Here is a 17,937-nt window from a genome sequence, read left to right as displayed (position 1 = left end):
ACGACACGTTTCTAGTGAAGCCATCCAAAGGGTGAATGGCTGGGAGAGACTTGCTCCAGAAATTCATGTTTAGCGGGAGGATAAGGCTCTGTGTGAGCATGCTAGTGACTCAGCTCAGCTCCTTCTACTCTTGCTGAACTCCACAAGTTCTATGCTTGGCGCTCTGTGCTGTTGGTTATCACCCAGACTGGGTGGCTAGCAAAACGCGCATCTCCAGATTAGACAGGGTATTATTTTCTTATTCCAGTTTTCCAGGCCCTATTGAAAATGATGATGAAGAGTGAGCACACTGTATTTATTGGGTACTGTCCTGCTTTTAATGTAGCTCTTTCTAAGCTTTTCAACGTGCAGCTTTTCCTGGCTTAGATTTTGTTATGTTCAGTCAATAAATAGATGTAAAGACATGAAAGAGAATCAGAGACTGAGGAGCTCCAGTGTACACCTCCGTTTACATCGCTTTCAAATTTGCCAGCTGATTAAAACCTCTCACACGAAACAGCTCGTGCCCAGCCTGGAGCCAGGAGCAGAAGGATGCAGTTCAACCTTCTGCAGCAGGGCACCTTCACGCTCCCATCAGCTGCGTGCCAGAGATGTTCTGGAGTTCAGAGGAGCCTTGGCCAGACCCCCTGCCCCTGCTCTAGTGGTGGGATGCCTTCGTGCTGTTGGAGCCAGCTGCAGAGACATCCAAATCTTTGCCGGCTGAGGTTTCTCGTGGCAGCTCGCACAAGTACCTCTGAGCAGCTTTGCTCCTCCTGAGGTTCCCAGGCTACAGTTTCCCCCTTCCCATCCTGCCCACGCTGCCTCCCGCGCCCTTCCCCACGCACTCAAAGGCAGTGGGAACGTCACCCCCAGGGCTGCAGCCCCCCACATTTGGGAGTGGGTGTGGGTTTGGGCCCATGTCAGCGCTGGCCCCACACTTACCTCCCTGCTGCCTGCTGCCGCCGCGTCCCCAGCCTGCCAGCAATGCATCCCGTCAGGGAAGGTCTTTACTTTCTCCTCTAATGGGAAGCGCAGCAGCTGTTACTGCTAGCACCCGCTGACCACGGGAGCACGCTGGCAGTGCCCAAATTCAGCCGTAATCACATTAGTTTTCGTCTTCACATCCCAGTCACCTCTTTTTTTTTTTTTTTTTTTAATTTATTTAAATCTCCGTGCTTTGGCAATGAAAACAAAACAAATAGCAAAGGAGGACGACGGGGTGGCAGAAAGCAAAATGGGCTTTGGAGTGCATGTGTCATGTACAGGTTTGCATAAACAACCCATCTACATTCCAGCACAAAATTGACGTGGCCATAAAAACGCTGCTAATGCCCATTCTCACCATGCCTGTAATGGGCTTTGCTGTACTTCAGGAGGTTGCATGGCAGGTTCTGGCAAAGCAATTCCAGCTCTAGCAGCATCCGTCACCAAGTCCTCGGACACTCCTGGCCCCTGCCTGAGCTGTTGGAGCTGGTCCTGGTCCCTGTCCCTTCAGGCTGTTCTGGTGGCCCAGACCCTTGGCCAGCCCTGGCCATCAGCACTAGGTCAGTGGGGCAGGGCTCTTGCTGGAGCTGGAGCTGCCTCAGGGCTGAGGCTAGGCCTTGTTGCAGGGAATTCACCCAGCTCCATCACTTATGGATGGAGCGGTGATGGTGGAAGGCCTGGTGCCCTCAAGTCCTTCTCTGCTGACAAACGTGTGTCTGGAGGTGGAATGAGTTCTTGTTGGTGCTGTGGCCTCTGCTGGGCACTGCAACACTCTGCTCTGGAGGAGACTGGTGTGTGCTTTGGTGAAGTTAAAACATCTGTTCAACTGTTCTGAAAGTGTGGAAATTGGTGGTACTGGGCTCTTAGCAGACTGCTCTCCCCTGTATTTGAAAAAAGGCCTTAAATTCACTGGATTGCAGTATATGATGCAAGGCTTCTGGTTTTCCTTCTTTTTATCAGTGGAAGAAGGGAGTTTTGGGTGTAATAGTTCAAAGAAAGAGAGAAATATTTTGTATTAGTGCTTCTACTTCAGTTTGCAATTGCCCATACTTTACATGTTTTTAGAAAAAAGTATATTTAGGTGATTTTATTTTAGTACCTAATCCTTTCTTGAAATGAGCTAGTGTCTTTCGGATGTTCCTCACTTACATATTCTCTACTTAAACAATTCCTTTCCTGTAATTCCAGATCCAGACCTCTGCCAATCCAAAACCCACCAAATGCATTGCAGCCATTCTGACATGGAGTGACAAGACTCAAAAGCGCCATTGCAGGTAAATGTGCATTTTTGACTTATAGTGTGGTATTGAAGCATCACACAGCCTTCTTCAGCTGCTGCTGTGCCTTAGGCACGCATTTCATTGTGCACCTCCAGCAAAACCCCAGGGCTCACTTGGCTTTCAGAAGCACCATGCGGTTGCAGTCTGCAGGCCTGCAGGTAGCCCTGCTCAGCTCAGTAGCAAGTCAGAGAACTGCACAGCCTAGGCAGGAGTTGTTCAGGACTTATTTCAGTGAGGCTGAAATACAGCCTTACACTGAGTTCATCCTTGCTGTCTGCACTCAAGCAGAGATCTAAAGGGCTTCACAGTGGCAGTCAAACCAAACAGTCAGCATTGCCATCTGCTTAGACATGGAAAAATCCCATCATAGTCATCACCGCGACACGAGCACCTACCAGCAGCCCCCAGCTGCAAGTTCTAATGCCAAGTGACAGGCATTTGCTCCCAGTAAGAAATACAGTCCTCCCCGTAGCCTTTGGTTGCATCACCCAACAGGACAGCATTGCCTCAGTCTTTGCTGGCCAGAGCTGTGACCTGGAGTCGGTTTTGCTCAGCCATGCTCTGCACATCTCACTCATGACGGGGCCCAGACACAGACAAGTGGCTCTGCTGTCACTGGAGAGAGTTTGGGCTTTTTCCTGTCATAAATTTCTTTCTTGTTAGGAAGCTGACATGGAGAAGGGGACGTATGGCAACTTACTCCGTGATCATTGTTTTCTCAGCGACAGTTCTGTCGCAGATTTCTAGAAAAGAAAAATACTCCATTGGGTAGAACGAAGAACACTGCTTACAAACAAGCATCTCAGGGTTGACCTGTGCACGTCTGTGGCTCTGTGTTTGGGGAGATCGGGGAAAAGGCGATACTTCTCTGACATGTAGTTGGAAGGAGGGTCAGTAGAAGTACTAGAAGGACCTCCTGCTTCTACCTAGTCAGCTGTTTTTGCTATTCCTCTGTCAAACTTAGTGAGGTTGGTAATGTGTTCAAATGTTGTTGAGAATGAACTAATATATACGCACACATAAAAATATGGCTTGGCCTCCTGTGTCTCGTTGTCTTACAAGTTCTGCTTGCCCTTGCCCCAGCACTTTATTTGGTAACTACTTGAGGGTGCGTGGGGTGTAGGTGGGGATGAGGAGAAGGGTGATTCAGGGTTCTTTCTGGCTCCCAGTAAGAAAGGCCTGATAGTGAATGGGTAGCTGCTTTAGGCAGAAAAAGAAGAGGGATACAGATAGTGAGTAAATTGCACCTCCCTTCAGATGCTGTGTACAACATGTTCAGATAGCATTAGAGCCTGGATGGATTTTTCCCACGTTCTGCTGCACAAAGCAGATCTGACCCTGCCTGAGGAGAGAAGCTCTCTCTTTTGGCCACTTGAACTATTGTGCGATTTCCTTACAAGAAAACATCTCTGCTCCTGGAGGCTGTTCTCATAAGAGCACCTTGCCATGCTGCACAATGAGGGCAAGGCCAGGCAGGTGGTGCAGGCAGTGGGAGCTGCCCGTGGGCTCCTGTTACACAGAGCCGGCTGTGGTGATCGCACAGCAAGCAGCCTCTGCCGTCCTTGAGAGCTGCGCCCCAGGCACCTGCTTGGCACCACTGAACCCTATGTGTGCAGCAGCCCCTCGGGTGAGATCGGTACCTCTCAGGGAGAGCTGGCTGCTGTGCCCCTTCTCTGCTTTGGAGAAGGTTGGCACAGGAACCTCAGGCTCACAGCACTGGTTCTACTGTTTGTTTGCTTTCAAAAATGACAATGAGCTGGAGCCAGCTGCAGGCATGGGTTGGCATATTAAAGCTCAGGCGTTGGTACCATCAGTCACATGCTCTAAGGAGTCACTTTGCAAACACTTCCACACATTCTTGATTCCCATGAACAATGCAGCTGAAACCTACTGCAGCATTGTTTAATTCCCTCTTAGGGGCGCGAACCTTGTGACCTAATGGGCAAGTAGTGCCCAGAAGGATTCTAGGTGGCTGTTTTGTTACTGAAATGATGTGAAAAAGATGTTCATAGCTCAAATAAATAACGTTCAGAATGCTTTTGCATTAGATTTCCTTTGAAATGAGAAATCAGAAGGAAAATTGCAAGCGTGTCATACCCAGCCCATACACCTTTAAAGGAATCCTCTCCCAGCATTCCCTGCTCACTTTATATGGGGGCACTGCATATAAAGTGCTGCAATATAGGGAACTGTTGGCCTTATTAGCAGTTTTGTCTCTGGTTGTTCCATCATTGATGGTGAGTTTCTTTTGCTCCCACACAGCATGAGGACTTGTTACATCTGGTCAGGATTCTGTGCAAGGGGATGTGGTATAGTACTGCTTTTCAAGTGGGATTCTTATGAGGCACTTTGGAGTTTCTGCTCTGCCTGTGAACTGAGAGTGTGGAAAGGGGCAGAGATGGGATGGCCATAGTTTCTTGAAGTGATCTCATCACATTAAGACAGTACATATATGCACAAATGCATCTTAGTCCTTGGAAATCCAATTTATTTGTTTGTTAATTTTTAATGGCTTAATTGTGGATGCATTCTTCTAAAAAAGTGGTTGCTGTTATGGACCAGCATTTGTAAGCTCCTTAAGGGAAACTTTACTTTCAGTCCTGGCCTAGGTGTGCTTGATCTACAGGTAAAAGCTTGGCACAGCTACTGGGCAGAGAGCGTTAGGGCATAGTAAAAGAAATAAATGAAGGACATAAGCGTTAGTATCTGATACTGTCTTTGTGTGAAGGTGCACTGCAAGAGAAAGAAAAATGTATGATGTTGCCATCGGTAGCCATTCTCCCCATGCCTATTGAAGTAAGGCTTAAATGTTGAATTGATTTCAATATAAGGGCTGAAGTCTGAATTAAGGGCAAAAGTCTTATAAAATGTACGTGAAGGTCAGTGATTGTGGGAATTGAACATATAATTTTAGTTACTTTTGAAACTTGAATACAGATTTCAACAGCTCTTCTTTAATGCAAATTTTCTTACCTACCTTGCATACCAAATAGTGACCTCGTGATCCGGAATACATTAACAAAAATGTCAGCATTTTAAACTAAACAATATTTTCCAAGTTCATGTTTAATATGTGATTAGACCACGCTCTACCTTTTGAAGAAGCAGATCCCAACTGGAAGTTGTTCCTTAACTGGCCTTGTAGAAACAGAAATGCAGTTATAAAGTTAGAGATGCAATCTCTCGAGAACAAAGCAAAGGCTATGCTGAATTTGTTGTTATAGGTGGGTAGGTGGAGGAGGAAGAGAAATGAAAAATAAACATTAAAATTAAAAAAAGAAGTCCCTGACTGGAAGAACACAGTAACCTGCCAGCTGTATACAAATGACAAAGTAAACGAGAAACTTCACACTCTACTTGGAGGCACAGGTTTCTTTTTGAAGAAGTCCCTTACAAAAGAGCAAGTTGGTGATTTGTACTTGCATTCTGGACCCTTTTCAAACCCCTGTCAAAGAATGATAAATTACTGAAGGATATTTTGAAGTAACATCTCTATCTAGGTGTTCTTTAGTGGCTTCTGAAGTGTTTAATGCTGAAAGGTTTACTATTAATTGCAAAATAATTTGGAATTATTCCCTAATCGTTATTCACAAAAAAAAAAGCAATCCACATTCTCTCCCATGGATGATTGAAATGTTACTGTTCCCTTCTTGCACTGGAGCTACTGGTACTTGGGAAGAAGTGCTGTCTTTTTTATCCAGCCACAACTAGAAGTATTTTATTTCCTTTATTCATGAAGGCACTATTGATGGCTCAAAGAATAAAGCAGACCTTCAGAAAACTCACTAAAAACAAAAACCTGAACAACCTTATCACAAGATGCGGTACCCTAAACTTTATCCTTGTCTTGAGGTCCTGAAAAATCTGTCTTATGTGCAATAACATCAGAGTACCTGAACACTCATGGTTTATTTCTTGGCTGACTGCAAATAAAATGAGAAGCTATTTTATAAACTGATGCAAGTATCCATCTAAAGCTGAGCTGGGTTTACACACTGGTCTTTGATTAACTGGGAGCGTTGTTGCGGAATGTAAACAAGTTCCAACTTCACTGCCTGCGAGAGATTTCTCTTCCTCTACCACATACCCCATGCTATGAGCTCGATATATTTTTTTTTTTTCACTTTCCTGGCTAAAAATGGGCGAATACGGATGGTACCAGGTTGGGGGTAAGCGGATGGGAGAACAGGAGTGAGCAGTTGGAAGAGGATACACCTCCATAAAAGCGTTTGGATTTCCAGTCTGTTTTAAAGAGTAGCTTTAGATAGGAGTTAAAATTCTTTTTTATTGAAGAAATCCTTTGTGCGTGGTAAAGAGATGTAAAAACAAAGGTACTGCAAGCAGGGGTGGGGAACAGAGGTAAGAAGTGATGCGGCTGCAGGCTGGGCTGGGGCACCAGCTGAGAGCTTTTCACTGGTGACAGTGCTGCCCCTCAGGGCTTTTCTTCTGTTTCATTCCCCACCCCTAACTGTCAAAGTGTCACCCTTACATCCCTTCATTTCAGTCCCACGATTCAAGATGTTTTGGGTAATTTAAAAGTCAGCAGCTGACTTTTTTACCCAGCGACTCTTACTGCAGTTTGGCATTTGAAGCTGACTGCCTTCTGAAAGGGCCAGGTCATTCTCACCAAATGTTTCTCCCTTCCCAGCATTACTTCAACCCTTCTTTTGCCATGACTACATAGCTGCAGATTGCAGTTCTTCTACACCTGCTTACCTACCAATTAGTTTTGCTGTGTAACCTAGTGAGCTGCTGCTCTGAATTAGTCTTGTGGCGGTCTCACATGCTTTATTTTTATTTCTGTGCGGTGGAACAAAACAATACTTTCAAACAAAAATATTCAGGAAGCTTCCATTGGTTTTCATTTATTTAAAAAAAAAAAAATAAGCACTTGAATATGTCAGCTGTGAATGATAAACTACAAATGAAATAGGTCTCATCCATTTGGAGAGACTCACAAATACAGAAGAGCCTCCTTCTGGCACCTTCACATCCTTCTTTTCTGTGTGCTTATGTACAATACTGTGAAAAGAAGAAAGCAGTACAGTTAGGAAAGTTTCAGTAGGTAATGTGCAAAGCCTGTTTTTTTTAAAACTTATTACTTCCATGGCTTTTAAAAATAAGTGTAATTAATCCCTTTCAGCATGAGCAAAGTCAAAAACTTTTCAGGCTCCAAGAAATGCGATCAGATTTACACATTATGTACTACCTTGATTTAGTATTACATTCATAGTCAAACAGTATGCTCCAGGTGATGCACACTGCACAGATGGAGAATAAACCTAGCTGCCCTGCAGCATAAGGAAGGAGAGCATGATTTCACTTTTAAGCAGTGAAATTAAGGGTGTTGGACTCCGCATTATGATCTGTCAACAAAAGCTGGAAATCCCAAGCACTCCCTACAACGCTAACAAGCACCCATGAATCAGCAGACGTCTTTCACCTACTTGGCTGCTGCTAGCAGAACATCATGTCATGCAGTGCTTCCCATGCACTTTGTAGGAACGCTTTTGCCTTGGAGTGGAACTGTGCAGACTGTGTTTTGAATGCCCATATTCTGAAATTACATCATGCTCCTAAACGTGGAATGTCTTAAGTTTTTTGCTTAGCCTGTACTTCATTCTCCTGCCTCTCATCCATTTGGTTTTAACTTTTGTAACAAATTCTTATTCCCAGAATTGACTGTGTGGCTGCAACGTACACCTTACCGTAACAAACTAAACTGTTTACAAAAAATAACAATAATTTGAACTCATTCAAGGATTGCTTCTTTCCAAAACAAAACATGACTACGTAACATGGGGTTCAGTTCTTGCTTCTTTCTGTTCCCTCTTTCCCAGTAACTTAGTCAAACTCTGCTTCATTTACCTTCTCTACAAACCTCCTCACATCTGACTTGTGAACCTTTTTCATGTTTAGATATTCTTCTCCCTGGCACGTCCCACTGTTATAGCCTAACTTAACTGATACCACAGCATCATTTCAGGAGCCTGGGATATTCATCAGCCTGTGGTTAAAAGCAAGTTTCTCTTGTGGTGGGAAAGGATGCTAATTGTCCTTAAAGTGTATTACAATCCACCTGCTGCACTGGGATGTTCCAAGGCTCAATAGTGAAGTGCGAGTGACTTTTCTCAACTGCTAGTAGAATCTTTAGTAAAAAGTAGCCTTTCTTACTAATGAACAGCATTCATCCAGGTCTGAGGAAAAGCACAGGTACTGAAAAGAAGTACAGTAAAAAGTAAATACAGCATAGGAAGGAGGAGTTACCATTATTTCCTCGGATAAACGCATCCCCGTACTTGTTCTTTAATTGTCCATTTACATATTCTTCTGTCTGTTCCAGAGCTATATTCATATACCCATCCAGGCAAGCCAGGACACCTGAAGAGAGTGACAGTTTAAAAGCGAATCAACTTAGGCTTCTCTTTAAATTAAACAAAAAGGCTTCGCATTTGAACAGTGCAAGAAAAAAAATTGTAAAGAAATTGCGTCTTCATAACAAACTGAACTCCCAAGTGTGGTCAGGTGAGTCAGTCAGTGGCCCAGAGAGCATTAAAAGAATTAAACTGAGAGTAGGGAACCTCAGGTCCTACATATGAACTCACTGAGACGTGACTTTTGAAAGATAACGTCTTCCATTCTGAAAGCTTAGTTGTTCCTTCTTGCTTTTGTTTTATGCCCTACTCCTGAGAAAAACCTGTGACATGAAGTGTAACTGGGCAACCTAAGAACAAGGCTACAAGTTGAATTTTGACCAAAGCTCGTGAAGGATATATATGTGAGAAATAACCCTTCTAATACAGGGCACCATACACCTTTTTCTAATTTTTTTTTTTCATTCTTATGGACTTAGAATAACATGGGCTGCCAGTATGATTTTTGTGTAAATAAAATTCTACATCATCTTCAAGAGAGAAAGAGCTCTCAAATGACACTGAAATCTTCAGCCACATTTCTTTCAACTAACGAGCAAACAGAACATTTGCATAGTGAACTAAATGTGGGGATTAATGGATGCAAGGAACTGCTCAGAAGATGCAATGTGATTTGCTAATTGTGTATATAAAACAACCTCTAACGAGCTCATCTCCATCTTGCCTGTGTTTTCCTGACTTCCTCCTTGCACACAGACACCACTACTAAAAATACAACTACTAAAATGAAAAACAATCTAATTTACAATCTAATAGACATTAAAACTGAAAAAATGCATTACGCTGGCTGTATTTGAGGAGGGGGAGAACTCCAGTCTGAGAATCTTCCTCTAGAGTATGTTCTCATTTTCCAGAAGTATTACTGTAATATCTTCCGTTAAATAATCAGGAATTTAGGTTTTCTTGCCAACTTGTAATGACTTGAGGATTGTTATTTTCCTGCATGTATTTTTCATCCCGCTGTTTCCACATAAATGGGGAAAATCTGACTGGTAACGAAGTGTTTTAAATGCACCAAAACTTCCAACCCAAGTAAGTGACAACATTTTCACTCCAGTAATGCTGAGTGCTCCAAGATGGATAGAAAAAAAATGTTTGCCCAAAACCAAAACTGGGCTGTGGGTTTTTTAAAGCTATCATGCAACTGGCTGGGGTGCATTTTCACTTGTTTAATTATCATCTTCCTTTTCATTGTATTTACGCTCAGGACACTAATGGCATTACATGCTGTTGCTGTCCACCCTGGCTCATATTTTACCTGTTTTTTTCATCTGTATGTAGCAATGTTTTACGTTCATATCCATCTGTGCAACTGATTACACGTGCACTTTCCCAGGACTTCTTCCCTCAGATGCATACAGCACTTGGCAGTGAACCAAGCCATTTTACAGCAGCACACCAACATGTGGACCAGGCAACTGCTGTGTGCACAGTGCCTGGGAGGGTGGAGGTGCAGACATGAAATGAGTAGTGTAGCCTACAGGCAGAATCTAGATAGATCTGCAACAAAAGCCTGAGATGCTGGGTTTTCTGATGTTTGATTTATACAAATGATCTAATTTCTGTAGAGAAGTGTGCATTTCTCAAATGTAAGCATCATGGAGGTTTCTAGCTGGAAGACCATCATCAAGTGAGGGAAATAGGGAGAACAGAAGAAAATAAAGAAAGGAAAATAACTCCTATACCACGTTGGGCTGGTGTCAAAATGGCAAGATCCCTCGTCAAAGGACAAACAAGCACTAAGATGAGCCAACTGAATTAAACCTATCTGAAGTAGCAATCTCTGGCATGATCGTAATGTTTAAAGCATTCCAGAATAAAACACCCAGTTTGTGCTCATAGGAGATGCATGATAAGAGCATCCAAACTTAACTAAGACTAAAAGAAATAACTGTACAGGCTGATACCCTTAGCCTAAATGGAGTAGGAGCAGAACATCTCACTGAAAAGACAAGTTTCATTTATTGCTCCAAAAACACCCTATAATCCTGCATGCAGCGCATGAAGGTAAACAGATCAGTTCTACAATAAAACTGATGGTCTGTTTTCAGAAATAGACAAAAACAAAAAAACCAACACTGGGCATAGAGGAGCAAAAACCACACAGAGCTTTCTCCTGTATCCCTGAGTCTTGATCCAACGCAAGGCTAGGCAGTTGTTTAACCAAAACCACAAACCGTTGTTTCATCCCTCGTGTAAGAGTAGGCTTATTGCTGGCAGCACGTTAGTGTCTGAAGCGGTACTGGACTGAGGTCTGTGGCAGGAGTTGGAAAATAGGAAGGATAAAAAAAGGAACAGCTTTAAGTGAGATGTTCTATAGGTGCACTGAAACAGGGACTGCCTGGCCGTTTTGGAAGGCATGATCCAAGCCTGGCTTTACAAACCTCCAGTTAGAAAACTGAGCCTCCACTCTAGTCACTGTGACTAGAGATAGCAGTGGTCTCCGTCACTTTGACCTCTACATCTGTTAGCTCCTCTTCATCAGCCTCTCCAGTTTCTTTAGTTTTTCCTTAGTGTCACAATTCTGAGGTCTATATTCACATACTCCAAGCTGCCAGATCGCACTGCTTTGCTTTTGAAGAGCAGTGAGTCTGTGCCAGCCTCTCCAAACATTGAAATCACAGACAGGTGGAGATCTTACCTCGGTAATCGACCCCAGAATTTAATTTTACAACAACTGGCCTTCCAATGATCTGTTTTAGGAAGTCACTAGGAGTTTGCTTTCGTAGACTCATCTTGATTTTTCTTGGTAAGCTGGGAAGAGATGTGAAATTAGACATTTGGATAAGGAAATGCCCCACCTGGAGGCATTCAAGCTCAGACTGAATGGGGCTGTGAGTAGCAGCCTGGCCTAGAGGGGGGTGCCCTGCCTGGCAGGGGTTGGAACTATGTGGTCTTATAGGTTCCTTCCATCCCAAACCATTTTATGTGATTTTATAGCATGCAAACGCGGACTTTCAAACACTCAGTACAGAAAGGGCCCTGGTTAAGGCATGAGAAAATCTGAAGGGGATGAAAGCAAACCCTTACGGGTAGATGCGGGACAAGACTCCTCGAGCCACAGCGCTCACCCTTGCACTCGTAACGCTCCGCGCTCCAAAGCAGCACAAAACCTATCCACGGCCTCGTCCCAAGCAGGTCCCCCAGCGCCCACACGGCCCTCAGCTCCCGCCGGGCAGAAGGGGCGCCCGGTGCGGATACGCGATCGGCCCCAGCTCCCGCCGCACCGCGCCCCCGACCCGGCGCAGCGCCCGACCCGCTCCCGGCCGCTCGGTGCCCCACCGCAGCCCGGCCGATGCCCGCCGCCGCTCGCACTCACCCGCCGCTGCGCGCGCCCGGCCCCGCGCTGGCGGCCAATCAGCGGCGGCCGCTACGGCGCGGCGGCAGGGACACGGCGCGCAGGGCGCGCTCGTTAAAGAGCAGCGGGTTCCGGCCGCCCCGAGCCGCGCCGCCTCCGCGCTTCGGGGAGGAGCCGGCGTGCGCGGGTAGCGGGCTGGGATCATCTGCTCCGAAAGGACGGGGCCTCGGCGTTCTGCGTCCGCACCCTGCTGTGGCCTGCTTATTTGCGGTGGTTTTTAGCTTGTCTTTTAGGGACTTAGTACCTTGACGAGCGTTGATAATTTGTGAAATAAATCTTCTAGACTGGATTTATTTTCCTTTCTTTATTTCCGTGATCGGTTTTGTACCTTGGTATAATGATTCGTCTTTGTAACGTGGGGAAAAATGTGCTCCTCAGCGCGTGGGTTCGCGTTTGCTCTTCCATCCCGAGGTGTTTACCTTCCCAAACGCTACTTCGGTGGCACTTCTTTCCCCAAAAGCTGGACCTCGAAGGCCTTAAAGGCTGCATGGCCAGTGAAGCCCGGTCGCAGCACGCGGAGCATTGGGCAGCTGAGGTTCTTGCAGGGAGCAGCACAGAGCTGTGCGTGGTGCCTGTCCTGGCTGTGCATCGTCTCAGTTTGCTACTGTTGATCTCTTGGTTCATCGATGCCAGTCAACAAAATCCTTCTAATTTCCTTTTTAATACTGCGCTTACAAACGTGTGTATTCTGAGAGACAGAAATAGGGATGGACAACAGTTTTGTATCCTTAGCTCAGCTCTTCTATGGTTATAAGCCGAGTTATGAACCCACATCTTAGTAAATCATTCCTGGTTTGCTATAAGCCTTGAAACAATCTTCTATGCCTTTCGGGGTAAATTAACATCCATGCAATAGGACATAGTTTGCTGAGCACTTCGGTGTAGTGAGTTTTGCATCTGGAAAGAAAATTTCTCTCTTCCTCATTCAGAAAGATTATGTAACGTAACCACAACTGTAAATACACAGCCTAAAGAATGTGTTATTTCCTGTGTCACTAAATCCCAGTGCTCAGGTAGGTGGTTTTCAAAGGAATTATGTAATCCATTCTGTAGACTCCTTGCAGGTTTCAAAGCTTTGGGTATGAAAAAATGAGACTTCTTTTTGCTTCAATCATCTAGATGATACAGGATTTTGGTCTAAAACTTTGCCTGCATTGCTATCACTGCATTCTTTAAAATATAGTGTTGCTTTTTCATTCCATGAAGCAGAGAGAATTTTTCCAACTGTACATGTACATTTTCCAATGCACAACTCATTGAAGTCAGTGAGATTCTGCCCGTGTGTTTTAATCAAGATGAACTTGAAAGGTGAACATTGTAAGTGGTAGAAATTATTTATAATTTGGTAATAAAAGTTTATGTCTAACACTTCCAAATTTCATACATCTGCTATGTGCTGGCCTTGAGATATAGAACAATTGTGATTGCCTTTACATTTGGCCTCAGATGAAAGGTCATAAATTACAATGGTAGTTTTCAGTCCACCCCAGCTCACAAAATTTCCATAATAGCTTCTTCACCTCAAACATGAACGGTAACAAAGTTCTAACGAGAAGAGTTGCCTTGGCCTTTGCCAGCTGACCTTAATGATGGAAGTCGGTAGCTTGTGTACTGTTACTAAGCCTTAAATATGCAGCATCTCAGAATCTTTGTTCAGACGAACTCATTACAATTTGCAGTTAACTTTAAGAAACTGAAATGAGATTTGACAGTCTTTGTTTTTTGTTTTTTTTTATTTAATACACTAAAAATCACTACAAAGTTAGAAAGGTTTTTCTTTCCCAGCTACTTGAAATAAAGGTATTTCCATAAAGCGAGATGGCTGTGTAACCCAGAATGTGTTAAAAAAGACTGTTTAATTCTTCCAGCTCTTCTGAAAAGAATACTGTTTACATAAGGTAAGTGCAGGAGAACATCAAGCCAGATGACAAAGGAACGTCTGTGGAAAGACTTTGAATTCAGCCTAAGTAATCCCTGGCCACAATTAATGGAGGAAAAGGATTTATCCAACAATCCTCACCAGAAAATTGTGTCATGGAGGCTGAGCCTTATTTGGGCAAAAATCATAGCATACCTCATGATTTTAACAATCAACTTTGGTGCCTTCTTAGATTGGAAAGCAAAAAAGCATCTGAAAAATGTGCAGTAAATTAAAGGGGTTGAGTGCTAGTTCCAAATGCAAGGGAACTTCTTTTTCAGAGCCTCTGAGAGCATGGGGCAGAAGTTAACCTCCATGAAATAATGTCAAAGTGGAGAAGCTTTGCAATTCAGGATTAACACTGTTAAGTGCATGGTTTCCTGAAGCCCACACTGTATGACATTTTCGGAGTCTGAGAGAAGCAAGGGGAAATTCTGTACCCACTGAAGTTAGTGGTTTCTCTGTACTCAGGACCTCACAAAAAATCTTTGAAATACACTGGAAATTTCAAAACGAATCCATCTCAATGAGCAGGTACCAAAAAGACAGCTGTTGGCTTACAGTTGTCATGGCTTGCTTTTAGAAACTGAAGTTTCAGCAGCGTATCCTGGCTGCTGAAAAATCCCTTTGTCCACTCGCGTGATCCAAAACTCCTTCAGTGGGTTCTGGTTCAGATCCTTTCCACACTCCTTGCTTTCTCCAAAGCTATCCCACAGGATCCTCATAGAAGAGCAGAATACATCGATACCTTGTGCTGCTCATCATCATGATAAGAAAGCTATTTCAACCCAAGTGGCACGTCTGCTTTTAAGTCCTGAAATAACTCCTTTGCCTGAAGAATGGGGCTTGGCTTTCCTCTCATTGCTGTGGATGCCCAGGCTGTTGTCTGATAGCAAGCTCACGGATCACATTCGCTCTTGGCACTGTTAAGAGACTGCACACAAAGATAACTTAGTGCCAGATTGCACAAATATAACCTGGTGCCAGATTTGAGGCGGAGGACCACTGAAGCTGACCTTACTACACTGCACTTCCTGGCAGGCCACTCTCTTGAAGTTGGCATAACATCCTTGCTCTTCATCCCTTTCTTATTCCTTCTGGAGCCATAATTTGTGCTTCTTGGAAGTGTTCTTCCAATATTCGGGGGGGTGAGAAATGGGACATTAAAGAATTGGAGAATGCAGGAAAAGGCAACAGAAAAGAAACATAAGGACCGCTCACCTCTTCAGCAAACTTTCTGGTAAGCAGGCAGCTGTTCACAGGTCTTGTGGGTGTTGGGGATAGCAACGTGAGAACCCATCCCAAGGCTGTCTCTCACTCTTCCCAGAATTTCGGGTCTCTTGGAAAGAGAGGATCTCCAGAAGCTTTCAGAGCTCACCTCCATCAAAGTACCTAGCAGTGTTCTTGGTTTCCCCCAAGGGACGAGAATTTTCATTCTTTCAAAGCCTTGAGAGGTTTTAAATTCTCTTTGCATGCATTTTGATGGGAGAATTCAAGCCTTTCAGCATATAAATGATGCTGTATCTTTGCCTATACAATGAAATATCAAAGTTTGGGTTTTTTTTTTTTCCTTAAATGGAGGTTTACATGTTCAGTATTATTTCCAAGAACGTCAGAACTGCAGATTCCCAGCTATATTCTCAATTAAAAAGTTAATGTGTTTTAAAATTGGACCTTAATAAAAAAATATTGGTTCTCTGCTACAGATTTAAGTCAAAGAGCCTAATAAAATTCTACTGTCTTCAGTTCCTTACTTTGTGCTCCCACTCCAGGATGTTCATGTCATCCAATATGCATTAAGTGACGCGATTACCTTTTGTCGCATGTTTTTGTCTCCAGCTTTCTGTTTGGTTCAAGCACAGTTTAACAGATCACGTGAAAACTGTGCTGTCTGTTGCACTCAGTAAAGGCTAGAAGCTCCACTTGCTTTTGTTGATTTGTTTTTTGGGGGGAGAGCAGTTAGCTAGGCTATATCCAAATTAATGATCATAGTGGAGCCAGTCTTCTACATTTAAGCTTTCTAAAATATTGACACTAAGAAATACAAGTTCTCTCTTTTTTTTTTCTTTTTTTTTCACCCCACTGTAGAATATCAATTCCAGATGATATTTCAGTATGAATTATTCCAAAGCCAGTTTGATGGTGCAATTCATCATTTCAGATTGATAATCCTGGTGTCAAGTTTAAGCCCAGACATGGGCTAAAGTGATTACTTTAAATTGACCTGCTAGTGTAAAGCATCGTTAGTACCCAGCTCCCCAGAAATGCTTCTGACACCCACCTGAGAATATGAAATAAACATGGGGCTGCTCTAATTTGTAGCATGGTAAAGACCTCGTCTCAAAATTCAGCGTAGCAGGAAGTTTGGAAAGTGTTCAGGTGTTCAGCCACCTTGCTTTCCCCCTGACCCTTTCCACCTGAGGATCCAGCTCATGCTCTAGGACACAAGTTGGGAAGACTAAGTCTCCTTGGGGAGCTGTCTGGATCTGCCATTCCCTGACTTCTTCCAGGCTCTCAGTGCAATTTTTCCACTTAACTGAACCTTCTCAGGTATTTCACATAGAAGGAAAATGTGTTGACCTCTCCTCAGAGAGATCCTTAGAGACTTTCTGTGGATTTTAGCAAGCAGTGGATTGTGGATCAAGCCCAAAATAAGTTGAGAGGTTTTTTGTTTTATTTTGTTTTTCTGTCAACACAGAAAATATAAGACATAACCCTGAGCCCAGTAGTGCTCCTTCACGGGAGGGGGCAGCTAGCACAATTTATTTAATCTTTGTAATAGTATTAAATTGGGTTTTATTGACACAGACCACAACATTACATATTAAAAAAAAAAAAAAAAAAAGTGTAGATAACTGAGAAATTTGAAGCATTTGCCCTGTGGAGAAAAAAAAAAGAAAAAAAAAGGATTGAGGTTTCAAGCTCTGGAGCTGTAAAGCTTTGTTATAGTTGCTTGTACAGTATGCAGAACTCATTAGGTATTACTGAAATGCAAAAAGATTAATCAAATGTTGGAAAGTAAGTGTATAAAGATTATTTGGTTTGTCTGTGTGAGGAATGTCTTACTGAATATTATCCAAACTGAAAGCCACAAGTGGAGCTACAAAGTTGGTGTTCCCTGCTGATATGCATTCCTCTTGTGAGAGCACTGGAAAGATGCAAAAATGATGGGGTCTGTTGTTCAGACTGCCTGGGTTCTCATGTGCCTCTGCCTGAGGCTTCCAAGGTGACCTTGGGTGAATCACTTACCTCCTCAGTGGCCACATTCATTTAATTAACAAAGCTTGATTAGATGAGAGAAGCTGTTTTTATTACTATAAATAATTTTTGAAGCGGAGGAAAAATAGGAAAGAGATATACAAAAAATCTCAAATATTTCTGGTTTCAATGATTTTAAAAATAAGTATTTAGTCTACTAATTCAGGAAACCAAACAATTAAGTATTTAAAATAATGGAGACTGTGGTATAATCACTGTTCTTTCTGTATCTTTATTAGCTGCAGAGCTGGAGAGCGCAGTTTCTTTAGAAATAAAATGTGATTTAATGGCAATGTTAGGTTGCTCCTAGGGCGTTTGTGAGCTGATATTTGCCAGTGCCCTTAATTCATGACCACTGAGTACAAAGTCACTACTTCTGTAGCAAAATTAATGTAAAATTTTGTAATGTAACAACAAAAGGAAGGACTAGAAACTCAGTACATATGCAAGACAAACAGTTTTGTTCTGAATACAACAAAGGCATACGGTTTCGTATTAAGTCAAAAGTTAATTTTTTAACTGAGTACTTCATGCAACTCTTGTCTTTTAGTGTTTATTTTCCTGTTCTGCATACAGTACTGAAAATAAGGATGCTGTCTATAAATACAGATCTGCCAATGTGGTGCGACTGCGTATGACCTCATCCCCATGACCTGCTGAGGTAGCAAAAGCCTCAGAATCTATGTTCAGATCTGATTCCACGTTGTTCACATAGATGCAAGAAAA

The 17,937-nt window shown here is 43.3% G+C and overlaps 2 protein-coding genes across 11 annotated transcripts in view; one reads left to right on the top strand and one right to left on the bottom strand.

The window, feature by feature from the left end:
* The window catches only part of SLC10A7 (solute carrier family 10 member 7), a 255,974-nt gene that overhangs the window by 169,916 nt on the left and 68,121 nt on the right, over positions 1-17,937 (top strand). For 7 of the 10 annotated variants that reach the window (XM_085222166.1, XM_085222165.1, XM_085222161.1 and 4 more), the window contains 2 exons: positions 2,152-2,237; positions 2,907-12,324. In XM_085222166.1, the coding sequence (XP_085078292.1) occupies positions 2,152-2,237; positions 2,907-3,015 (195 nt within the window). In that variant the 3' untranslated portion in view covers positions 3,016-12,324. Of the gene's footprint in view, positions 1-2,151; positions 2,238-2,906; positions 12,325-17,937 lie in introns of those variants that run through there. The other 3 variants (XR_014882834.1, XM_085222162.1, XM_085222164.1) reach the window with 1 other exon arrangement.
* LSM6 (LSM6 homolog, U6 small nuclear RNA and mRNA degradation associated) lies at positions 7,083-11,431 on the bottom strand. The gene is made up of 3 exons (XM_003205422.4): positions 11,319-11,431; positions 8,511-8,624; positions 7,083-7,265 (listed from the first exon to the last, which is right to left on the bottom strand). The coding sequence occupies exons 1-3, from the start codon at positions 11,410-11,412 to the stop codon at positions 7,231-7,233; spliced, it is 243 nt and encodes an 80-aa protein (XP_003205470.1). The 5' UTR covers positions 11,413-11,431; the 3' UTR covers positions 7,083-7,230.

Source organism: Meleagris gallopavo, chromosome 4 (assembly GCF_905368555.1).
Source record: "Meleagris gallopavo chromosome 4, MGAL_WU_HG_1.1, whole genome shotgun sequence".
Classification (NCBI taxonomy): Eukaryota; Metazoa; Chordata; class Aves; order Galliformes; family Phasianidae; genus Meleagris; species Meleagris gallopavo.
The sequence above is the reverse complement of the archived record's forward strand: the minus strand, read 5'-3'. Positions and strand labels throughout refer to the sequence as shown.